Source organism: Pteropus medius, unplaced genomic scaffold (assembly GCF_902729225.1).
Source record: "Pteropus medius unplaced genomic scaffold, Ma_sr-lr_union100, whole genome shotgun sequence".
Classification (NCBI taxonomy): domain Eukaryota; kingdom Metazoa; phylum Chordata; class Mammalia; order Chiroptera; family Pteropodidae; genus Pteropus; species Pteropus medius.
Window position 1 is genome coordinate 16,191,491 of NW_024340692.1, and position 26,768 is coordinate 16,218,258.

Consider the following 26,768-nt stretch of genomic DNA (forward strand, 5'->3'; position numbering starts at 1 on the left):
TGTATACGTGTCCTCCACTGTGCAAATATTTAACATGCATATTTTCTGCATTTCATTGAGAGTTTATGCAAACATCTTAAAGGAATAAATCTGAGCCTATGATTTCTTAATATAACAATTTTTTTTCTGATCTGAAAAATACAGGCATTTATACTTTGGAAATTACATCAAGGGTTGTTACAGTTTGGCATATTATTGTTGTTTCTATTTAAGCCTTGGGAAAACAACTCATCACATTTTTAAGCCTTTGATTTTTCCTGCTGTTTTGTTGTTGTTGTTTATTGCCAAAACCATTAAAAAAGAGTGTCAAACTTTTCGTTACATACACTGAAAGAAGGACTGCAATAATCCTTACCTCCCGAGCAAAACTGTTTACAAGGCTGACATTTCCTAAGAATGGCTTTCTAGGTTTTCTTGAACTTATATAAGTTTTCACAAATATGTTTTTATTCAGACAAACGACGGAAACTGGAATTTATGATCATAGGTGAAATGAGCAATCCGGAGATCGGTTCGTAACCCTTTAAGTAATATTCTAAACCTTGGCTGCTTCTGGCTAAATCTTTAAATTGCAAGATGCATGATCTCAGAGTACACACATGAAAATACGTTAAATATACTCCTTCATGCTGCTGGGTCTTTGTTTAAGCAAGCAGCCATGCTATCTGGCATTCTTCTCATCTACTACCTCTCAACCTTGTGTTCTGGGACTTCTCTACGTCCATTTTCAGTGTTCCTCATGAATGAAGTTTTCCATGATCCCCACAGGCTGACTTGGGCAATTCTCCAAGGACCCAGAGTAAAGTACATGTCACATTATATTGTAGCCGTCTCCACATCTGTCTCTCCTGTTGATGTGACTTCTTTGAAGACTAGGCTCTGTCTCTGCTTTTATGGCTTTAGGGTCAAGCTCACTGCCTGGCATGTAATGCTAAACAAATGTTTGTTGAATGAATGAAAAAGTGAATTAATTTGCTGGCAGATAATGAAAACAAACTCAAAAGAGCATAACGTAAACAAAAATGATTAATATTAACTTGCAGCTATAACCAAGGCCAAAATTATTTTTTAATTGCTTTCTCTGTTGGGAAATGTTCTAGGAAATGTTACCATGCGTAGCCTGAATGGCATGAACATTTGAATATGGCTGTCTCGTGAATGATCAATTCCCATAGGGCCAGTTGCACTCGTAACGATCAAATAATTAATGAGTCTCTTCATTCCGAGGAAGATCTGAAGTGAGGCTCTACCTGAGCCACTTGGCAATGACACCAAACAATAAGCACTGTCTAATAGAATCGGCAAAATTCATGTTAGATGAGAAGTGGATGGGAGCTCAAAGTCGCAGAGAGTTAGTTAGCAGAGATAGACATAAAACACAAATATTCAGAAGCCTATTCCAATATTCTTCCCATGAGTCTTTGTTGCTTTGCTTCATCAGTGTTTCATGAAGTGTTCGTTTTTATGGGAAGATCAGCAAGAACTCATGGCCAGTGTCCCTCACCTCTTTCATCTAGAGGTTGGCCTACTTACCTGGATAATTAGGTAATTAGTGGTTTTCCTCCTCATTTGGCCTTGCATGAGGAAGAAGTTCATCTATGACAAATTAAAAATACCATCTTCTGTGGCCCTAGCTGGGGAATTAGAAGTTGAAAGAGTTGCTGCTGAGTAGTTCTAATATAGCCCCCAGATGTAATATATCTAAAACTTTTGGTAACTGTAAAGTTTTTAGAAGCTCCTCTACCACCTTATAAATTTAGAAATGCCTTCTAGGTTGAGACTGACTGATGTGGCACAAGTTTTACAAGAAAGAATTATGTAAATTAATATTGTTGACTAACCTTTCAGTTGCATTTACAAATTTAAAAAGGCAGTGCAATATTTATTTGACAGTCTTCTGATTATTTTGTCAAATAACTAGGAGAGAGCATGTGGTGCGGTGGAAAGAGTCAGACAACTCTGGATCAAATCTCAACCCTACCACCTCTTGACTTGGTTGACTTGACCCCAGGCAAATTATCCCAAGTCACAGCTTCACTCCTACACTTAATTAAGAGGCTTTAGTAGTTTCTGGCTGCTTTGTAGTGATCTCTATAAACTCTTCAAAAATCTCCAGAGTCAAACTAAATTGGAGAAAGGATTATTTGCAGAATTAAATGAGATCATGTATGTGACAGCGTCTCACACATAGTTGTTTGACAAATGATAATACCTCTCCTTCCCTCAAATTGAACGAAAGCATAGAAATGTAGAAAGCTATGAAATAGAGTAAGTTACTTATTCCTGAAGCTAACAAAATCCAAATACTAAATACCAGAAAAGATAGATAAGCAATCAAATAGTAAAAACAATATATTATTTCTTGGCATGTAGTAATGTTAGCTGAACTTGTGTCTCAACAGTCTAACCATATGACACCATAAGTTGGCTCTGTTTAATGTCAGAAATAATTTAAGAAAATAAGTACATACTGAGAGTCTCGTGTAAGGTTACATATTTATACATTTCCTAAGAAGACCTGAGTCTTATGATTATGCCCTTACTTGGCCACTAGAATTTCTGCATTCCAGGCTCTTGCCAGATACTATAATTTTGAGTGCTCTATCGTCCAATTCTTATCAAAAGTTGGTTATGAGAAACAATATTCATGGAGGATTGCCTGAGGGATATGCATTCTGTTCATTCCTCATCTGGATAGCCTAAATATTATTCATAGTTTAAGTCAACTCATCAGATCTCCATGCGATAGCTTCTTGTCAGTTTTCCTTTACTGGGCAGGATTAATGAATAAAGACACATCTCTCGTTATGGAATTTTTGAACTGTGTATTAAAAGAGAAACTTTTCATAAGTTTCTAGACAGAAAACCTATAAGTTACCAGGACAGGAGCATCAGACTGGCATGAAACTATTCATCTGTAAGCCAGGAAACAAGAAGACTGCATCACCGTATTAATAGAGAGATGAAAGGAAAGGACTGTGAGCCAAGACTCCTGTACTGGCCAAGAGATCAAGTCATATACGAGGAGAAAAGAAAGACATTTTTCTTTTCTCCTCGTATATGACTCAGACATGGAGTGACTCAGACTGGACCATCCATGTGCCACTTCTGAGGAAACTACTTGAGAAGCGTTCGAACCAAATGAAAATTGAATCAGAACACAGGTGTTGGAATAGGGGAAGATGAAAAGCCGAAGAAACAATCATGAGCCATGAACCTTGTAAAAACTATGTTCAAGTCTAAATACATGATGACAGTGTGACTATAAACTATAAATTGTAATTAATATTTCTTGAAACAGCAGAGCCATGTCTACTAAGAAGAGATATTTAGTTTCGAGTGGAGCAGTCAGTGAGAGTAAAAATATTTCAAATATTTCCTCTTGTGAATAAGGAAGAGAAAAGAGATGTCATGGGTTGGGCTGTCTGGAAGCAGACACTGGGACAGAGTTTTGGGGTACAAGATGTTTATTAGGGGGTCAACACTTGTATTATGAATTGAATTGTGTCCTGCCAAAAGATATGTTGAAGTCCTAATCCTACTCCACCTGTGAATGAGACCTTATGTGGAAATAAAGTCTTTGCAGATATAATCGGGTTAGGATAAGGCCATTAGGGTGAGTCCTAATCTGATACGACTGGTGTCCTTTTAAGAAGAAAATGCCATGTGAAGACAGTGACATACCAAGAGAACTCTGTGATGACAGAGGCAGAAATTGTAGTGGTGCAACTGCAAGCCAAGGAATGCCAAGGATCGATAGCCACCGGAAACTAGAAAGAGGCAAGGAAGAATTCTATGCAGAGATCCAGGGGAAGCATCACCCTGCTGACTTCTTGATTTTGGACTTTTAGCTTCAGAGCCGTGAGAGAATAAATTTCTGTCATTTTAAGCCATGGAGTTTGAAGGCTGATACAACCTGTGAAAGGAGGAGGGAGGAAGCACAGTTGGGCAAGCAGAGGGAGAAGGCAAACTCCTATGCAGGACCCACAAATCCTGGGCCAGCTTAGTGGGGAGCTGCCCCATCATTCAGTCAAAGTACATAGGCTGCCCTAGGGAGGCCGTGAGCTGGGGCGAGGTGGCTCTCTGCAGAGGCAGACCCTTAGAGCTGACAGCTGGAGGTGTTTGCTGACCATGCCTTCAGTGATGAGCAACTTTCCCTCCTGGAAGGGAGATCTGGGTGGTGTACCTCAGTGTCCACCACAGTAGGCTGAGGGGAGAATGTGTGGGTTCTGGGTCGTGGGGATGGCATGCAGTCATTTTATTTAATAGAAAAATATAGATTTTTAAAATGATTTAAAAATAGATAACTGAGCAAATATGTGTAGAATAAAATAATTCCTGGGGGGAAAATGGCATTATAAATTGATTAATCCAGCAAAGAAGGAATGAATAAAATAAATGTGATAGCAATAAATGTAGTAAATAGTAAATAGATGTGGTAGAACCAAACCAAATGTAATCTTCCCTCAATAGATGTGAACTTGTTGAAGTTCCCTTTCAAATGACAAAGACTCTTATTGCCAATAACAAAACAAAAATCCACTTTTAAGCTATTTGTAAAGAACATAGCTAAAATAAAATGACAGCTAAAAAAGTTGAAGATAAATAAACGGACAAGGATATGCCAAGCACATGCAAATAAAAGGAAAGCAGAAGTGGAGGTGTTAGCATCAACTAAAACGGAACCCAAGACCAAAATTATTAAATAATAAAAGGTACTTTTAAGGGTAAAGAGTATAATTCATAACATTGTAACTATTTTAAGGCAAAACCTAAAAAGAAATGCAGTAGAATTTGATAAAACTATAATCACATTAGGGAATTTTAATGTATTTTTTCATAATTTGACAAAGTAGACAATGCTATAGAGTGGTGATAATATAGTACTTTTGTACCCTGTGAACAGAAAATGTGCATTTTTCTTTCATGTCTATGGAATATTTACAAAATATCTATTTTTATGGCCGTAGGAAAAAACTTGATACATTCAGGGAGAAAAAAATTGTTTTATTCATTCCATTTTGTGATCCCAGTGTGACAAAACAAGAATTGGCAAGGAAAAAAATAATAATTAATCTGTAAATACTTGAAATTATGAAACTCTCTTTTAGATAATTCCTGGATCAAATTGAAGATCAAATTCAAAATGACAATTTTTTTTCAAAATTGATTAAACAAAACACTTCACATCAAAACTTATGGGGAAAAGGTTAATTTACTCAGGAATACTTTATAGTCTAAATGCTTTGGGTACTTTTTTTTTTAAAGAATGAAAACTAAGTATTGCATCTAAGACTTTTTAAAAAATAAAGCAAAAGAAAGAAGACATTAACAGTAAAAGCTAAAATTAGGGGTGGTTCCATAGAGTAGTGATTAGCACGTCAGCTTTACACTCAGAAGGTCCTAGGTTTGAGCCCCAGCTGAGCCAAGGCCCATACCCCAGATGCACTAGGCCCCTTGGGAGCACCAGGCCCCCTGGGTGTGTGCCTTGAGTGTGTGGGAGGAGACACCCCGCCTTCAGAAATCCAGTCCTTAAGAGGAGTCAGCAACATCTGTAGGTCAGATAGAAGTGGGGAGGGGGGGATTAAAAAAAAACTAAAATTAATGGAAATGGCCACAAAACAAATAATAGAGAAAATATGACTAATGAAAATGTATATATATTATATACCCATTAAGAATATATATATGTACACACATATATAGAATCACACACACACACACAAATACATCAAGGATGGGGAAAAAGATATGAGTCAGATCTCAAAAGGATTATAAGAATTCAGTAAGGGAATATGATGAGCAACTTTACGGCAACACTTTCAAAAATTTAAAGGAAACGGATTTTCTAAAAAATACATAAATTACTAAAATTCAATCCAAAGAGAGGTCATAATTCCAAAATATGGATAATTGTAAAACAAAAATTTGAGTACATATAGAGAAAGTCTTCTAATTTTTTGAAAAGTATATATGCCTAATACCAAAGGCTGATAAAGATGTGTTGGACAACAGTGGATCAATTTTAATCATGAAAATACACTTTTAAAAATGGTAGCAAATCAAATCCAAGTTAGGGTTTATCCTAGAAATAAAAGGATGATTTTGCATTATAAAAATCAATGTTACATATTGACACAACAGCATAAAGAAGAATGTATGATTGTATCAACTTATGTGGAAATGCATTTGAAATAATTCAGTAGATTTTTCTAATTAAAAAATTAAATTACAATATAACAAAGAGAATCTACTATGCTACCAAACAAACAAAAGTATTTTGTTTGATGGCGACTACTGTAAGATTCTAAGTGGTATTACTCAACTGCTGTTATACAACATTGTTTTAGAAGCTTAGTGAATGCAATATGAAAAGACATAGAAATAAGCTATATAAATATTGTAGGTGATGTGATTGAGATTCTACTTAACATCTTTTAAAATACTGTAAGTAGGTTTGGTAAAATAGACGAGTGCAAGATAATAGATGAAACCCAATCATTTCTCTTTCTGCGAATTAATAACTGGTTAGACATGCAAACAGAAAAATCTCTATTTTAAAGAGTGAAAAACTAAAATATCTGGAAATGAATTTAATAAGACATAAGACAAATACAAAAGATAAGATGGTGGTAAAAGATGTAACATTTGTAGAAATACAGAACTATACCTATTTTGAATAAGAAAATTCAACATTCCCAAAAGATTGACATTTCCAAAATTAATATATAAATTGATTATAATTTCAGTCAGAATCTCACCTTGGAGGGGGGCCATGTGGTCAGATCAATCAATAAGATTTTAAAGTCCATATGAAAACATAAACACAAGAAAATTGCTAAATTTGGAAGAAAAACGGTATGGGGAACCTGCACCAGCAGATATCAAAGTATACTATCATATTATATTACTACATCTAAGACAATATAATATGAGCTCAGGAATCACTAAGTAAGTCTTTGGGACATAGCAGATTGTCCAGAAATAGATTGTGGTATATAGGAAAATATAATACATGCTAAAGGTAGTGTGTCTTTCAAGTAAGGAGTAGATTATGAAGTAAATGATATCGGGTCAATTAGCTGTCCAGTGGGGGGAAGCTGAGGTTAGCCATTTAGAATAAAGATCTAATGTTTAAAATGGAACTATACAGGTGTTAGAAGAAAATATAGTAGAATACATGTATAATATCAGGTTGGGGGACACTCTCCCAAGTAAGATAGTAAATCTATAATCCATAAAGGAAAAATTAGCAGGTTGACTAAATAAATATAAAAAAAAGTCTACATGACAAGATAACATAAACAAAGCCAAAAGATTAATAGTAGCTTGCAATTCATATGTCAGAGTTAGTGTTTAATATACTGGCACACTAACAAATTGATTATAAAAGAAAAAAGATAAACAGTGTGGTATAAAATATGCAGAGGGCGTGAACTGGAAATATAAATCACTGGTAAACCAGTGAAAAGGATAAATCCCATTAGTGATCAGGGAACGAGAATTAAAATGACCGAGATGTCACAATCTGCCCATCAAGTTGGCAAACATTTTAAAGATGGCGAACATCCAGTGCTGATAAGTATGTCAGTAAGCAGGTGTTTCCCATGCACCGTTGGACTGATCACTTCAGCCTTTTTGTAGAAAGGAATGCAGCAGTGGTTTTTCAAATAGGTAATGCGCTTATCAGTTTGGCCCAATTTCCAGGATTCTGTTCTTTCCCACAGAAATGAAAGTACTAGAACTTTAAAGATGTTTGAATGAGGCTGTTTATTCCTGGTCTGGTTATGGTAGTGAAACCGAGAAACAGTCGGAGCGCTCATCCACAGGGTGTGGTTGATTAAACAATGGTATATACATCTTGTGGAACATATTACAGTTACTTTAAAAGGAAATAACTATATACATTTGAAAAAGTCTGAACCTTATCAGTAAGAGTAAGCAGAAATAAATGTGTGTGTGTGTGTGTGTGTAAACAAGCATAGGGAAGATTTTAGAAGGATATACAACAAACTGAACATTGGTTTTTAAGAAGCAGGAGGGAAGATACAGATAGGTCCTTATTCATTTTTACTTTATACGTCTTAGCACTTTTAAAATTGGCTACCGTGAGCAGGTATCTCTTCTGTATAAAAACGTAATTATAGAAAAAGAGGTTTCTTGAACTGTTCTTGGAAGTTGTGTCATCTAGACAACCCTCATGAAAATCACAGTGGATTTACCACAGGGATAATATTGAAAAATTGTCTGCACATTACCTGGGGTCTCCTTTATGAAACCCACAGGAGAAGTTTGTGCTTCAGCATCAATCTTCCGATATCTGTGGTTCCTTTGAGCAGCTGGTTTGCTTTTATCTTATAGACGTGGGCATTTAGGTAACTTCGTTCACTGTGACCACTAGAGATCTCAAAGTGAAACTGGAAATTGACAGGGTTTACATTCTATGCATAGCCCATTCTGCTGGCTTCTTCTTGTTCTTCCCATCTTTTCTTTCCCCTCACACACACTCCCTCCTTCATTTTAGTTTTAACCAATTGCATTGTATGTATCTCTGTAGCCTCCTCTGATCCTTTTTCGGAGATAAGGTGGACATATAAATAAATAATGAGCAATGATTTCTATTTTAACAGGAACCTGGGAACGAAAACAGTCTCAACAATGAATAGGCCACCCATTACGACCAATTACAGATGACTTGCAATTTCATTTACTAAGGTAAGGAAATATAGTCTATATTTTGAATTAATACCAACTTACTCATTATAGAGTCCTTACCTCTTTCATTTTATACTTGTTTACAAATATTCTAAATCATATATCTAGCTCATGACCTTTAACCTTGACATTATCAAATTTAAAATAAGCAACAAGCAAATAGAAACAGGAAATTTTGTGGATGTCAGTATGCCAAAAGAGGCAGAACCTAGGAGATGTGGTCGCTGATATTAATTACGATGTGTGGTTAAATCTTTGAATAGCACTAGCATTCCCCTTATTTCTAAATGTAGCAGTGCTCACTACAGAATACAAAGAGAATGTAACATATATCAAATGAAAACCCAAAGCATTCATAATCCCATGACCCACAGATAATCACCAGTATTTCTGTGAATTTTTCTGCTTTTTATGTGTACATAGATATATGATTATAATGTTTTTGAAAACAATGTTTTTAATCCATAGTTACCTTGGCTTCATAGGTACAACAAACGATGCACATTAACTGGCTCAGGAACATAGCAAGACTAGGAACAAAGAGTAATTACCATTGTAACCATTTGAATAGCCATTTGCAGTTTACCAGTACATCCCTAAACATCTTATTTGCCTCTCCCACATGGATGTCCTGGTTAATAGGTTCCTGTGTCCTTTGTTAAACATCACCCTACAGAAAAAAACCTTTGAATCCAAGTGACATTTCATGACCTCCCTTTATTATTATTATCTGTTTTATGCTGCTTAAAGGGAATTGTTTTTTAAGAAGCAGCAGTTTACCTACTTCTCTCCTCCTCTTCCCTACTGTCCAGTCAGGGATGATTTACAAAATAATAAAAAAGACCACTTCATCATCTGTCCTTCATTTATGCCAGTTAGTCAACCCCTCATTAAGGTTGTTTTTTCAAGCACCCTTCAGAGTTGCTTTTGAAGCTGCAAAGTCTTAGGGATTCTTTAGGGAAGTCTTCATTCCATTGACCCTACTAAATAGTTGAAGGTTAAAGAAAATCCTACTCTTCTTTATTATCATTAGTACATACTAAATTGGAGACACAGACATACCCTGATATAGAAATGGACTAAAGCTTTATACAGACAGTTCTCTAAAGAAATATAAAGAACCCAATAAACGTGACAAAAAAATGTTCCTCCTTGCTATTAGTCATATAAATGCAAAAAATAATATTTTTTTGCCAGAAGTTAAATTGGCAAAAAATTTATTTGTTCAATTTTAAATGAAAATACTTGATGCTGGTAAAGTTATAAAGTAGGTATGATATTTTACTCAGTAGTCATTGTTCTAGAAATCTATGGCAGCTCTAATTGGACATGCTGTTGGAAATATAAGAACACAGAGTACAGTTTTATTTGTAACTGAAAAATAAGCATCCTGAATGTCCATTAATAAATAATGAATTGTGATGCCTTTTTATGATAGAATTATCCATATATTAGAAATTGATTCTAATTAATATTTAGTGATGCAGAAGAATGTTTATGATATAAAGTTAAGTGAAAAAGGCAAACACAAAATTGTATATAATGTATGATTCCAGTTTTGTTTAAAAAAAGAAATTCGAACAAGGTCAAATGGTAAAATAGCCAAATAGTAACAATTATTATTTCTGAGTAGTTGGATTAAAGGATATAGTTTCATTTTCTTATGTATATTTTTTAAAATAAAATTGATGTTTTACTTTTTTAGGAAAAAAACAAATATTACCTTTAAAATTCTAAATTTAAAATGACTTTTAAATTTTGACATAATTGAAAAATAATGAATAATCATACATCTGATAAAAATAATCAAGAAGCCTTACTCATAATTTTTGAAACTTAATTTAATTAGAAATTAATGTGCAGATAGTTTGAGAGCTAGTTATGTCAGGAAAATGAAAATGTGGCATATTCAGTAGCAGTTCACATTTTAAAAAATGGTTTAAATCCTACATGGAGATTATTTCTACAGAAATACCTATGGCCAAAAAGTCTTTCATGAATGGAGGAAATCATAAGAGGTTGATGATACTGCCATTTATTCCATCCCAACTGTCTAAAGTTGCCATGCCACTGACACCTTTCAAAGAATCCTGCATACAGTGTGATTGATGGTGTCAGATCCTGGAGTTGCATCTTTATCACTTTCCTCCAGGGGATCAGCTCTCGTTCCAAGCACAAAACACTGAGGCAGAGGGAATTAGATGCTGCCTCTGTGGATCTAATGAAATCTTATTATCCTCTGTATCAATTTATTTATTCATTTGTTCTACCAATACTTGTTAAGCACCTGCTATATGCCAGGTACAGTTTAAACGTTTAAAGTAATCAATGAAGAAAAAATTCCTGCCTCTGTGGAGTTTAAATTCTTCAGGAAGAGGAAACAACCAAAAACCCACTATGATAAGTAGACTCTATAGTATGTTGGACTGAGTGCCGCAGAGGGATAAAAAAGAAAAAAGAAGGCAAGTTAGGGGAGATTAAGAGTATGGGGGCGGGAGGAGCTGAACAGATTGCAGTTTAAAATAGGATGATCAAGCTAAGCATCAAAGAAAAATTGACATTTGAGCAAAGACCTGAAGGAGAGAAGCAGAAGTTTATGTTTATCTGTTTATGCTTTGCTGTTCAGGCAGAGGGAATAACTAAAGCAAAAGCCTTAATGAAGCAGCATTTTGGTGTCTTTGAGGAACAGTAAAAACTATCTGAAGCAGAGGGAGTGAGAGGGAGGAACTCAGAAGAGCTGAGGTCAGAAAAAAATGGGAAGAGGATGGATACATTACACAGGGCCTCACAGGCCAATGTAAGGACTTGACTTTTACTCTGGGTAGAATGGGACACCATTGTAGGCTTTTAAAAGAATCGTGACACAACCTGATTATCTTTAAAGACAGATCACTCTGGTTACTATGGTGAGAGTAGCTTGTCAGAGGGCAAGTGTGGCATCAACAAGCCCCATTGGGAGGACATGAAAGTAATCCATGCATGAGAAGATGACGGCCCTGCCCAGGAGTGTGTAGCAGGAGTGGTGGGAGGTGATCGGATTCTGGACATCTTTCAGAGGCTTCACTGACACATTGACTAGTGTAAAAGAAGGAGGACTTTGAGCTTTGGGGCCTGAGAAGCAAGAGGTCGGAGATGCCAGGAGAAGGTGCAGGCGAAAGATCTTTGGCAGGGAATATCAGGAATTTGGTTTTAGATTTGCTAAATTTGAGGTATCTGTTAGATATCCAAGTGAAGATATTAAGAAGACAATTAGATGTGCCAGTCTGGAGTTCAGAAGAGAGATTCAGATGGATCGTAGAGAGCCCCAAGAAAGTGAATATGGATAGAGAGGAGAACCAGCTCTGGACACTCCACCATTAAGAGGTTGGGAAGAAAGGAAGAGGATCCAACTAAGGAGACTTAGAAGTGACCAAGGAGATAAGGGAAAAATAATTAAACCCAAAGAGCATGGGGCTCTAGAAGCAAAGTGAAGAAAATGAATCAAGGAAGAGGGAACAGTAGTCTGTGTTGATAATCTGATAGGTCAGGCAAAATGGGGCTTAGAATTTGCCTTTGGATTTGGCTATATGGAGGTTGTTGACCTTGATGAGTATGCTTTCAAGGCAGTGATGGGAGCAAAACCCTGACTGGAGAGCATTAAAGAGAGACTATGAGAAACGAAATTAGGGATTAAGAGCAGACACATGTTTTTCAAGGAGTTTTGCTGTAAGGGGGAATAAGAAAGTGAGGGAGAAGTAGAGTGGAGACAGAAGGCTTTTATTTTTTAGGATGGAGGAAATGGCAGAATGCCGATAGAAATGAAATAGATTAAAAAATTGATGATGAAAAGAGAAAAAAGGAAGAATTGCAGGAGTGATAGATATCCTTGAATAAATGAAAGGATGGGATCTGCACAATTTAAATAAGCTTTTTAATGTTTGGAAATTATTAACTTGTCACATTTATTGCTAATATTTTTCAGCTTGTTACTTGCCTTTTGGTTTATTCATAATCTATTTTGATATTAAGAAATTGATAATTTTGAATAGTCAAATTAATTAGTTTTTTCATTTTGACTCTTCTATAACTTTTAAGCTTATAAAAATCTTTACCTACTCAAGGGTCAAATATCAGATGAATACCTATATATTCTTAAAATGATTATATAATATGAGCTTTTGGGGCAGGGTCGATATAAGTTTTTGGTTTGCTTTATACTCTAAGTCTTATATTATAAAACCTTTCAGTGGAATATCCTCATTCCACTAATATATTATTCTAAACTCACCAAACTATTATGAAAAGGCTAGGAAAATCAATTATTCTTTAAATGAATTAAGCAGATACAGCGTGGGAAGTAGTAGTGTGTGAGACATCTGTCCTTGAAAACTTCTTGTTCTAATATGGACAGATTGAATGGACACAAATGGAATTGAAACTTTATCTAAGAGAATGCATTGATCAGTGGGCAGTGATATATAGGTCTAGTGAGGTTGGCTTGCCATGGTCCATTCTTTAATTTTCTTAGATGGTTTTTATCACATAAAGCTCATGGCAATGTGAGGAAAAGCTCTTTATTGCCAGAGCAAAGAAGTAGCTGACAAATTCTTAGGTTTAACACACACTATGTTTATTAAAAACTCAAGATTTAAAACGTGCTTTAAAGGTTTATAAGAAAGTTGGAAGTTTTACCGTTCCTTGGTATATAGAATACTCCTCGTGCGATTTAAGGTAAAACTCTTAGATATCACGATTCCCTGATTATGAAGTTATTCTTTACCACATAAATAACTGGTTTTAAAAATTCAGATGAATTAAAATTTAAATACAAAAAATCTTATTAAAAAGTGAGAGAAATATGTTTAAATACCTAATATTTTCTAATGGAAAAAAAATTTACCTAAAAAACATTGGAAGAAATCACAAAGATATTCAAATAGTTTTGAGTAGAAAAAATGTAAAACTTTTCTGTGTCATGGTTTTAAAACAAATTAAGAGACAGGAGCATGGAAAATATTAATAATGTGCTTGGAAGCAGCTTAATGACTTTAATACATAAAAATCAATAAGGAAACCACTACTATCAATAACCATAATAGGTAAAAAATCAATAACTAAAACATTAATACTCTACTAGATATATGGATAAAACAACAAAAAAACTCAAAAGAAGAAATGCAAAGAGCTAAAAAAAAAGATGTGTAAACTATGTTAACCTTCATTATAAGATGAAAACTAAATTAGGGGATGCTTTCTTACCCCTGTCAAATTAGAAAAGATAATTAAAGTGACAGTAGTCATTGCTAAACACATAATGAAGCCAGCTTCTACTCACTGCTGGCAGTGTAAATGAGTATATTCTTCTTGGAAAGAAATTTAGCAGTATGCAGTAAGAGCTTTCAATTTCTTAGTGGCCTAGTATTTCTAGGACTCTAGTCCAAGAAAACACTGAAGTTAGACAAAGATAGAGGTATAAAATAATTATTTGTAGAAGCAAAACCCTTGGACTACCTCAACTATCCTTCAATATTAGCATTAACTATAGTATTAACACACAGTTACATTTACACAGTGGTATCTTGCAACTAGAAAAATTTTCTTACAATGAGATTTTTATAATCATATTAGAAAACACTTATTACATAAATATTCACTGAAAATGCTGGGTAAGATGGTATCATAATATTTTTAGTATGAAAGTATGTGGAACAAAAGGTAGAAGCAGATATGCAAACTGAATCGTGGAATTGCCCGAGGATAATAGAACTGAGTAGTTTTTTTTGTTCTGATTAATATTTTTTGGTACTTTCCAGATATTTTTATAGGAAGCATCTAAAACCAGAGAAGGTGTTTTTTAAGGCATTTTTTTTCTTTGTAGAAAGAAGCTTATATTCGTGTTATGAGCTTGGACCTGCATAGCCTCTTTCTTGTAGCATAACAAGTAAAGTATCCTGCCAAAATGATTTAAAAGTAGAAATTTGTTTTAGAAAGATTGGGGAACACTGATTTTTTTAGTATTCTATGAAATCTCCTCCTTTCTTAGAGACAACAGCAATAACAACAAAAACATAATTAACCAAAATAGATCCTCTAGTTAACAATACTGTTAGCATATTGTATTTCCGAGTAGAGTTGTAAACTCAAATAGGTACATTTTCTCTTGTAGATGTCGTCTGCTGCTGAAAATGGAGATGCAGCACCTGGAAAACAAAATGAAGAAAAAACCTATAAAAAGGTGAGTATTTTATTTTTTATCTTCATCTCAACAAAGAATGAATGCTTTTATTGCTTGGAATGTTAATATTGTTTGTTACAGGCCCTTTTTTTCTTCCAAAGCAGTTGCTGCCTTAGTTTGCTATTGCTGCTGTAATAAATTACCACAAATTTAGTGGCTTACACAGCACAAATATTTTATCCTACAATTCTGGAAGTAACTAGTCTGACGTGAGTTTCACTGGGCCAAAATCTAGGTGTCAGCAGGGCTGTATTCCTATCTGGAGACTCTGGAGGAGAGTCTATTTTCTTGTCTTTTCTAGCTTTTCCAGGCTGCCTGCATTCCTTATGTCATGATTCCCTTCCAATTTCAAAGCCAGCAAAAGCTGATCTTTCCCAGGCTGTATCAGCCTGATACTTAAGGACTCTTGTGACTATATCCTGCCCTCCTGGATAATCCAGGATAATCCTCGTATTTTAAAGTCAGCTGATTATCGACCTTAATTTCCTCTGAAATCTTAACTCCTCTTAACAACATTATATAACATTACATATTCAGAGGTCCCAAGGATTAGGACATGGACATCTTTGGCAGGCCATTTTTCTGCCTACCACAGCTACTATGAACAGCAGTCCCCAACCTTTTTGTCACCAGGGACCAGTGCTCCTATGAGAATCTAATGCCTGATGATCTGAGGTGGAGCTGAGGTAGTGACGCTAGCGTTGGGGAGCAGCTGCAAATACAGATGAAGCTTTGCTTGCTTGCCCGCCGCTCACCTCCCAACAGGCCACAGACTGTACCAATCCATTTGACTGGGGGTTGGGGACCCTTGATATAGACTATTAACAGAAGGTAGTTATTTGAAGACCCTTCTTAACTCAAAGAAGAAGGTGCTTATGGTGTGCAGTGTTCTGTGTTTTGTATGTGAATCTTTTAATTTACTTTCCACCAAAATTTTAAACATTCCCTACCTTTTAAAAAAATTTTTTTTAAGATGAAATTCTGTTTTACTCCTTTCTAAGCCTCTCAGATTCTGTGTCTTCAGCCCATTTCACGAAAATCTCAATCCAGACTTCCCAGTGTTATCTTACCTAAACTAACCATTTTTTGATAAATTCTTGCCTTCTAGCAACCAAGCTAATGTTCAGAAACATTACTAGGAAATATATGTTCCCAAATGTACCACCACTCCCGATTTTAAACTAGCTACACATTTGAGCTTTTGAAAGTCCTTGCCTTCCTTCCCCTCTTGGGAGTGGGAGGTTTGTGGATTGAAAGTTTATTATAACTTAAGTTTTGCTTTTGCCTTTTACTCTTTAATGGATAGCTAGCAAGAAGTTCTGTCATGAAGTACAGGAGCCATCTGATCTGTCTACACATATTCAGATTGTGGATGTGTTTTCCCTTCCATTTTCATGTGAGAAAATATGCCCTTTTTCCTGGTATATCTTTTGTCCTCAGCTAAACCTAGCAATATAAACAGAAGGTGTGTTATCCAAAGTGATGATGTAGTCGGGGAAGGATAGGGTAAAGATTCAAGTGCTCAGAAGCATGTGGCCAAAGACAAATAATATACCATTTTCAGACACAGGTGGTAAACCAAATCTTATCTCATTTATTCAAGATGCTTCGTAAATTCATTTAAGCATGAGACCAACATAGAGATAGTTAAATTTGCCAGCCTGTCGCTACTTCAGATCAGTTCCTCAGAGTTTTCTCAGTCAGCATCAAATGCAGCACTGTTCTTGACCAAATTCTGACCTACAGGAGGTCTTTAGTGATGTTAAAGTAGTAGAATGTGACCGTGACATCTTAGAGTTTGCAAAAGTGTACCCTGCCTAAGAATTTAGTAAAGTAAGTTTCTAATAATGTTATAGGTATGATTCTATGATTAATGTCTCTAACAGGATATTTGACTCAGCAATGTTGGGAAGGTTATAAAAACTCAAAAATCAGGTATTAAGAGAGCAAATAATTCCAATAAGAGAAGATACAGGAAACTTAAGAGGACAAAAAAACACCAACAATTTTTTAATGTACGATGGCGTAAGGATCTTTTTGATGATCTCTGATTTTAAAAGGAACATAAACAACGAAGGAGGAGGTATGTAGCCTCTGTGTAAGAAAAGCACCGAAAAGGCAGCACAGTGCCTGGACTTCAGTTCTCAATAAACATGGTGTTGATATGCACAGTGAGAAGGGACCACTTAGAGAAAGTGTTCCTTTACTAATAAGTAAAAGCTCAGCGGAACTATTTCATTTAACTCTTCTCAATTAAGCAAAAAGATCCTCACACTGGTGATGTTCATGGTGGAGTTAGAAGAGGTGCTAATAAGGGTCACATTAGCTATTGCAAATATGTCCCCAAACCCAGATGAACCCTTTCCTAGATGAAAGAACTTGAAATTAGAATAGAGAAACCACAGAGCGTGGGCTTTGAAAAACTGGGAGAATGGGAAAGTTGTGAAAAGGCAGGAGATAAGCAAATATCCCTATTTTCAAAAATGAGGAAATGGTACATTCTGGAAACCAGGTGTGAGACTTTTCCTCAGCATATTTTGAGCATGGATTAATAAATATATGGTTTATGTACATTTGGAAAAGAAATACATCTTTCACAAACCTACATAACTTCATAAAGATATAGTTTATGTCAAATTATCTACATTTTCAATTACGAGAGAGTCATTAAATTAATCACCGATAAGGAGGATACTCAAGTTTAGTGAATCTTGATTTAAAGGCACCTGGAAGGTTCTTATGGCATCCTTCCAAAGTAGAGAAGTGTGGATTAAATATTATGATTAGTGTGTTTGTACCCGGTTGGACTAATGTCCCCAGAGAATGGCCATTTTGCTCCTTATTCACTTAGTCTCCACCGGCATGACGCAAGAGTTGACCCTGTGTAGCTTAACGTTCTTTACCTCTGACCTTAATGAAAGCATAATAACTGTGCTTTTTCAAACATGCAAATGACAAAACCCTGACAGTGCTAGCTAACAGACTGGATGAGTGTCATCAAGGCCATCAACCATTTCATTAACTATTGTCCCTTTTACAAATACCTTAAAATTTACTTTTTTCTCTAGTCCTGAAGCCCTGACCTCAGGGTACATACCTGTCTAAAAAGAAGCTTTGATGACTCATTGGGTTTTGCCTATGACTGAAACCATCTCTAGGCCCCAGGTTAAGAACCCCTGATCTAATAAGCTAGGCAATGAGAAGGATATCAAAGGAGTTTATAAGGAAGTTACAGTTGAGTGGAGAAGGGAAGACATGAAACAACTTTAGAACACAGTAGTCTATAATAAAGTGTTCAAAATAGGAGAAATCAGTATGTGTTAGAGTTAACTAGCAGGCTTAGGCTTTCTGTAGTAAGCCCCAGATTTATTGGGCATTTGCCAGCAACACTCAGCAGCATGAGCACTGTGGTTTCCATGTGTTTTTAGGGAACACTCAGTGTTCATGGGACAATGTGATGTGTTCTGAGTCTCCATTGTTTGCATATGATTATTTAGGCTGGCTGCTGCTTGTTCTTCTAGTCGACCATTTCCCTAATCCATTATCAGTTCTTGACAAGCCCAGAAAAAAATAGCTAAAGTCAGCTGGTGAGGTTAATGTCTTCAGCTAATGGTTAAAATAAGAATTTTGATTTTAGCTGCTTAAAACAAACATGTTGCCCATTAAGACCGGCATTAAGGGCTGCCTGGTTGTGTTTACAGAGTGCAGTGTTTCCATTCTCAGTTCATTTATTGAGTGTCTTCCATAAGAATTATAAACACAAAAGCTACAGGGGCCAGACAAGGAACAAGGGAATGAAATAACCAGGGCAAAAGTGGTAAACAGGAAAATACATACCTTCTAAAAAGGAGGCAGGTGGCACTCAGCTCCAGCTAATAGAGCTGTGCATGAATGCTCACCCAGGATTGCCAGATATACTGGTTTTTCAAGAAACAAAAATGTAGATTCTGATGCGAAATCTTCCCATTTTTAAAGGTTGGTCAGCTGATTCAAAATTTCTCAAAAACACTTGAGAGAAAACACACTAGTGATCATTCGGCCCTCATACAGAGGGCAGTTTGCAGCCTTCACTGTTTGGGTAGAGATGTGAAATAGGAGAAGATTCACTAGAATGTAAAAGCTAGTCCCTGCTTCCTATGACATTAGAACTTATTTAAGAGAAAAGATATGGGCTCGAGTGAAAAAAATTAAATAATGATTCAAATTGGTGTTAAGTGCCAAGAGAAGTGGCATTTCACTTAATTCTCTAGCAAGTCCTGTTGAGCCCAAAGCTCATTACAGTCTTCTGGGAAAAAGTCCTTTTCTTGGACTTGTTCATTAGCAGAGCATTTTGCTGGAATACAAATTTCATTAGCTGTCTCATTGCTTTTTGTCATGGCAGAAAGTCTTACTCTTTAGGTGTCTGTGTTGATTTACCTACTCATTTATCTCAATGATAGGAAATCTGATGCACACAGGCACAGAATCAAGGATGAACATGATTTGTTGGAGAGACAGGAGAGCCTGGCCTAGACACAGCTAAGCTTCAGTGTTTGGGGAAAGTAGCAGGCACTTTTGGACGTATGGGCTGCCTATAGATGACAGCCTTGGTTGCTGGTTTGAGGAGTTGTAGGCCAGCACTGTTTATTAGAACTTTCTGCAATGATGTAGGCCAGCACTGTTGTAGGCCAGCACTGTTTATTAGAACTTTCTGCAATGATGGTAATGTTCTATCATCTGTAATAATATAGTAGCTGCAAGCTGCATGTGGCTATTGAGTATTCGAAATGTGGTCAGTGTGTCTGAGGAATGAGTTTTTAATTTTGACTTTAGTTCAATTTAAACAAGCACGTGTGCTAAATGGCTGCCATGTTGGACAGCATGGTACTAGGCAGTGAGGTACCACGACGTAGATTTGGAGATTAGTAATATGATAAAATGACAGTAAAAATCAAAATGAAGGCTGACCTGAAAGTTTCCAATCATAGTAACTACCAGAAATGTTCTGCCATTGATAGAACTAGGGAAGTTTGAGGAAGAGATTTATTTTTTTTTTAACTAGGTGATAAACTTGGAAGCAGAAGGTAGGGAGGGCATCACTTCACTTTAAGAGTAGTTTAAACTCATAAAATACTAATGCTGGAAATCTAAGTTTTCTATATTTTATATATGAAGAAATGCCCATCCCACTCCCATCCTTCCAAAACAGAGGTCAGTGAGGTTCAATGACTTATCCCAGGTCACCCAATCAAGACAGGCGTTAGGAGGATTTTGTCGGGGAGATGATTAAAATCTGCAGCCATATGCTGTCTTGATTTTGTCCATCAGAATTGGTCAATGTTTCCCAATCACCTGGACGTGGACTGGCACAGGAAATTTTTACCACCACCATTTGAATGTCTTTCTCTCTCACCTCTCCACCCAAAAGTTGTCATTCCAGGCCTCTCGCCCCTCCCTCTTCTACTTCTTCTTCCATCTTGGGCCTGCCCACAGTAGACCCCCACTGAGAGATTCAGGTTTTGGTAACTACTGCAAGCTATCTCGAGTGTGGAGGTCGTCTGTCTTTAGCACCAACACCACAACTTTGGATGTGCCAAATTAACCAATTTCTACATGACAGGCAAACTGATGATAGCACTCAGAATGCTCTAGTAGGAAACTGACCAGACTAGGACACAAACAGGGTTCATTACTCAATTTTCTGTTTTTCCGTTTTGTTTTGTTTTGTTTTTTTAAGACCTTGGCTGTCATTTAATTCCAGTGTCTCAGCCAGTTCCCTATCAGTGGAGGCAGGCAGTGATGAGGGAGAAGGAAATAACGCCTGCCCCTTACCACATTATAAGGAAAGATGTATTTTATGACTTTTAAACATGAGTGAGGTAATAACTCAGGAGAAAGCATTTATTTAAATACAAGCTATTTTATAAAATATCTCTGGGAAAATGCACAGGCAACTGGTAACATTGGCTGCCTCCGGGAGAAGCAGGTGATGAGAATCTTGATTTGGGGGTGACTTCTGTATATGCCATTTATGCATATTTAATTTTGAACCATGTGAATGTTTTACCTACTCCAAAATGGAATGGCTGATATTTTAAGATACGGGAGAGAGTGGCTGGCATATGCCCCAACCTCTCTTCCTTTCCTTCAGACTCTGGAAAGCCACCACTTCCATAAAACAAGATGCTTGCTTTCTGCCCTGGTGGGACTACACTCTGTAGCTTAACAGAAACATCTGTGTCTTTGCATTGAGCAGCAGTTATCACAAGTAGCAACCGCATTGGCCTCTAGGAAGAATGATCCTTTGGCATTCCAAGTGTTACTCCTAATTCTCTTTAATCCAAATCACCCTAACCCAGTGGTTGTCAGCCAGCACCACTTTTGCTTGCCCCCCAAGGGAACATTTGGCTATGTCTGAAAACATTTTTGATTGTCACAATTGGGGCCTGGTGCTATTGGCATGTAGGAGGTAGAGGCCAGCGATATTGTATCCTCCAATGCACAGAACAGAACACACAGCAAAGTTTATTGAAGTGCTAGTAGTAGCAAAGCTGTAAAACCTTGTTCAAACCAAACTATCCTTTTAAGTCGAGCCTATATGGGTCCAGCTCTTCTAGATACTAGTTATATAACTTTAAGCATGTTCCCGAATTGATCTGAATCTTAATTTTGTATTTAATACCTACCCTGACTGGCTCGTAGTGCTATGAGGATCAAACTATTTAGCAGATGTGAACACATCCTGGGAAAAGTGCAATACCAACGAGTGAAGTCACTGTTTTTACTAGCAAAAGCAAGATCCCTCAGCCTTAGACATCTAGCCATATTAGTTCTGTTAGAACTGAGCATGGCAGCCAGTGCGACTGCCTCCCCCAGGGCTGGGGTTATGGGGAGAACAGTCACTTAGCATCCTGGTGCCGGTTCTAGTCTGGCCTGGGCACGGGAAGGTAGACAGTGGGTGCTGGAGCAGGACACTGTGTCCTTCCCAAGAGCAGTGACTTCAGAAATAAGAGTGAAAGGTATGCATCTAATAGTGAGCTATCATTGTGCTTTTTAAATTAAGCAGCAAGGAGGTGAGCTGTGTCATTCGGAGAAGGGGAATTTTTAAATAATCCCTTTAGATTTAAAAGCACGTATAATCATACATTATTACCATCCACCCCTCTGCGCAGATCTTCCCTCCAAACCCCTCAGCTTTCATATAGGATCGCCTGTGCTCCTTCCTTGCAAAGTTCTAAAGCAAGCAATTTCAAATCTGCCTTTATAACTTTTAAGCAAGACTTTGCAGATAATTAAGCAAAAAATAATTGCAGCTTCAACTAGGAGGAGTAGCCAACTCTTCTCTCAGGGTGTTCCCCCGAATCGTTCATTTTTAAGTGACCTCTTTGAGCAGTCACTTCGGAAGGCGTCTCTCCACGTTAAGCCACCCAGGTTTGCTGCACTTCTGCGTTCTGATTAACTAAGGACTGTCCGTCTTTTAGTCCTGGATTCCAATAAATATAGCATTGGTATCCCCAAAATGTTCACTCTAGGAGAAAAAATTCTACACCCCAGGCTTGCTGTACAACTTCTTTCAGGAGCAACAATGGCCACTGCTTTATTGGGTTTGGTGTTAATGGCTGGCTGGCAGGCTGGGGGTTTTGGTGTTTATGCAGCCAGCTGGGACATCTCAGTTGGAGTTCCTGCTCTCAGGGCAGAGCGTTGCTTTTGTTTTCAAATCGAAAGGCTTGATAGACACAGGTAATCTGCATGTCTGCCTATGCGGCTTGGCCAAAAGGGTTCTGATCTGGCCAGCAGGCTCCTTGTCCCAAGGACTATGGCTTGTACATTTTTATTACTACCACCCCGCTTCCCCTGCCTGGATACTTAATAGATATTTTTAAAGGTTGCTTAAATTTAGAATTCTGGAGTTGTTTGTTCTGGATTCCAAAAAAAGACCTGCAATGTAGGTTAGGTTCTAGTCTCATATTTACTTAAATACCGTATCTACTTAACAAACACTAATCGCTAATAGGACATAGGCCATGTGATTATTCAGAATTTTTGCTGTTTATGGGGTTAGAATCATTGGCTGCTGGAAGAATTTTATTTATCAAATTACATTGAGTTTGTTCTAACCAGAAATCTATTCAATGAATTAAAGCATAATCATTACCAATCGGAGGCAATTTTTAAAACTACGTTAAATATAAAAGCTAACATTTATTAGTGCTTCACATATGCCAGCCACTATTTTAAACACTTTAGAATTATTAACTTCTTTAATCTCGTAACAACCCTATGAGGTAATACTATTATTCCCATTTTACAGATGAGAAAACTGGGGTACAAAGGTGTTAAGTAACCTTCAGGGTACACAAGTAAGTGGCAGAATAAGGCTGGTATTTTAACCCCGACTGTGTCTCTCTGGGGTCTGTGGGACCCTAACCACTCCAGTGTTGTCTGAACATTGTGACATTAAAATGGAAAATTCTCAATTATCTGCTAATATAGTAGAGACCATTGGCACAGATAATCCAGCCATTTTGGGAATGAGATAATAAATGAATAGAATTCAACAAATTTAAAACATGTTTTCCCAGATTCAGTGGGTGAAAAACCAGCTTTCCTCATCCAAAGTGTGTCTCCCCTACAAGTACAGAATCTGACAATAGCCTCAAGAATATCTTTTTCTAAAATGTACACAGTAATTTTGAAATGAAAAATCGATTCCTTGCTCACTGCGAAAAACACTGGAAATGAAATGACGAGCAAGTAATGATTTCAAAAGTTATTCTTGAGCAGAGAACTCAAAACTGACAGTAAGAGATGAGACCCACGTAAAAAGGGTAACATATTTTGGACTGTCAGATTAGGAGAACATGTTTTCAAACCCAACTGTTCTGTAGATTGTTACAGGAGAATAACTCACTAATGATCTGCTCGATAGCAAAAAAAAAAAAAAAAAAAAGATTTGATAAAATATTGGGCAAGACAGTGAATATTTTGAAAGTTATTTTCCCCTGTGGGAATCAAGTTCCCCCAGATAGTACACCTGTATTTTCTGGCTAGTTCCGTTCACTGTGGATCCTGTGTCTGCAACTTTTACTATACCCTGAAAAGAAGATGAGGCAGCCCAGCCTGCTGCGTGAATGTCATCGCCTCTGAGACATTCAGCACATCGTGAAGGAGAGAAGAAAAAGAAGGTGGTTGTGGTCTCTGGAGACTGTAAATTAAAATCCTCCTGTGTCTTTTATGCCCAACGCCTGATACATACGTAAACCAGGACACCCAGAGACACAAATTGGGTTCAATTACAAGGAACATTTTTAACTGTTCATATGGTCTAACTGTACTTTTTCTCAGCAAAGAGAAGGTAACCTACTTTTACTTTTATGTCAGTCTTTCTGCTCATTCAGGTGCTGCTATCTCCTTTGCATTATGGATCAGGGAGCATTTGGTTATTGAATATAGAACCGAAATATAGGCTGTCTAGGTGACATTCTAATTATCCTGAGTGAATTTTTCATGTTGTGGCTTTGTCATTTTTAAGAGTGGGTCAGTGCCTGGGGTATAAGACGTACTTTTGATGGTATGTCCGTGCATTCATTCATTTATTCAGTTGATAAATACTTATTTACCTTGGCACCATGCCAGGCTTTGAAGGTAGGACAGAGGCCAAGACGTAGTCCCTGCCCTAATGCTTTCGTTGTCATGAAAGAGACAGTCCAGAAAAAGTAAACATTATAAAATAATTACTAACTTTAAAATTGCTGTGAAGAAAGTAAACAAGAGTAGGGATGATGCCTTTTAGATAAAGTATTTGGGAGTGGGGGGGGACTCTAAAGAGATGACACGGGGGCAGGGATTGCAAGTATGAGAAGGAGCCAGCTGACAGAGTGGAAGCAAGAGCGTTCTTAGCAGAGAGAACAGTATTTGCCAAGGCCTGTAGACAGGAAGGAGCTTGATATATTCAAGGAACTGAAGGAGCAGCCAGTGCAGTGGAAGGTATTGAGTAAGGAAGCACAAGCTAGATGGAGTGAGAGCAGTAGCTCTTAACTGGGGCTGATTTTGTCTCCTAGGGGACATACAATGCTGTCATAATTGGGGGGAGTGTGGTACTACTGGCATCTAGTGGTTAGAGCCCACAGATGCTCTTCCATATCCTACAATGTACAGGACAGCCGCTCCCCCCCTTACCCCCAACAAAGGACTATCTAGCCCCCAATGCCAATGATGATAATTAGAGAAACCCTGGGTTAGCGAAATAGGTAGTGGCCTGAGCTATCCACAGGAACTGGTGAAATATATTGAAAAAGAGGCCCCAGGACTGGGTAACACGCGTATTTTGCTTTACCTCTTAAGACCTACCTCAAAGAGTTGTATTTCTAAAACAAATAAAACTGGCCAAGTCATTCCCTTATAATCTTCCATTGGCCTCCATTACCTACACAGAAAATCTACACTCTGAAGCACAGTATATGAGTCCTTCATAGTCCGTTCCCAATGGGCGTGTCTTGGCTCATCTCCTGCTATTATCTTCAACACATGCCTGACTCCAGCCACACCAAGTATGTCCATCCCTGTTCTGGAATGAATATCTTCATTCCAGAAACAGCTCTATCATTGCTCTCCTTCACCCTCCCAGATAATGAATGTTAGTCACTCCTTCCCAGGACTCCCTCAACACCCTGCATTGTCTCCGTTATATCATGGATGGCTTTGTTTTGTAATAATTGTTTACAGTTATGACCCACCAACTGCACCATGAGCAGCTGGAGAGCTAGGTCCTTGCCCAATCATCTTGACATCTGAAGAGTCCTGCACAGTGCTTCGCACATTGCGTTCAAGAGATGTATCACTTTTTTCTTCTTAATTCTAAAATTGTTATAGACTTTCCAGAGAGATATGTTCTTGAACCTACCATTCCGAATCTGCAATCAGAGGTGAGATATGTTGGGGGAAGGAAGAGGGGAGGGGAGGAAAGGGGTGGAATTTCAGCTTTGAATGTTTGAATTGCAGGAAGGACATTTGAAAGAGCTCAGTTCTGTCCTTTTGGCTTTTGCTGTTTCAAAGATGGTAGTGATTATCTGTGTCGTGGGTCACTGTATGGCTCTTTGAAAGTTGGCTATTAATGTGGCATCTTTAAGTCCCTTGTCTATGGTCTACAGACTGCTGATAATCAGCCACTCATGGAAGAACTTCGGCAACTAATTTAAGAAGGCAGTCTTTCCCAACTCTGTAACTGAAAGGTTCTGTTCTTTCCAGATGTTGGCCCATTTAAAGACTGCCCCTGGGTAGATGCCAGTAATTGTCAGCGGGGATCAGGATTTGGGATTGGTTGGCAGCCCATTTCTCTAGCACAGCAGTATAGTAAACACCCTTTTCTTTGTAACATGAAAGACACAGGATCGATGATTTTTCAGGTTTGCTATTTCAAAGGGAGTAAGAGGAAATGATAACCTAGCAGTTTTAAAAGCAGTTACATCCCTCACAAAATCGTGGAGGAGTATAGTATTTAAAGCTGTACTCAAGACCCTAAAGGTAGGCAGCGATGGAAGCCCTGGCCTTTATGTTCCTCCTTCCTTCCTCACCAGCAGTTGCCTGAGAAAGGGATCTGGCCAGGGCAGTCAGGCTGGCTCTGCCATTTTATGGGCACAGCCTCATACAAGACACTTAATGTCTGAGCACAGCAATAGCACCTATGGTTTGAGTGTTAAATCTGAGGATGTATGAGAAGGTAGTTGGAAGATGGTAGTTGGCTGTACAAATATTAAATTGCTTCTGTTGTTGCTGGATCTCTACTCACCCCCAATGGAACTTAAGCCCCATGAGAGCAAGGACTCTGCAGACTGGGTAGGATTCTGCAATAGTTAGTGAA

General features: G+C 37.4%; 1 protein-coding gene across 7 annotated transcripts in view; it reads left to right on the plus strand.

Moving 5' to 3' along the window:
• Positions 1 to 26,768, plus strand: part of PIP5K1B (phosphatidylinositol-4-phosphate 5-kinase type 1 beta) — a 281,846-nt gene that overhangs the window by 91,359 nt on the left and 163,719 nt on the right. For 6 of the 7 annotated variants that reach the window (XM_039836789.1, XM_039836768.1, XM_039836464.1 and 3 more), the window contains 2 exons: positions 8,631 to 8,715; positions 14,861 to 14,929. In XM_039836789.1, the coding sequence (XP_039692723.1) occupies positions 14,880 to 14,929 (50 nt within the window). In that variant the 5' untranslated portion in view covers positions 8,631 to 8,715; positions 14,861 to 14,879. Of the gene's footprint in view, positions 1 to 8,612; positions 8,716 to 14,860; positions 14,930 to 26,768 lie in introns of those variants that run through there. The other variant, XM_039836538.1, reaches the window with a different exon arrangement.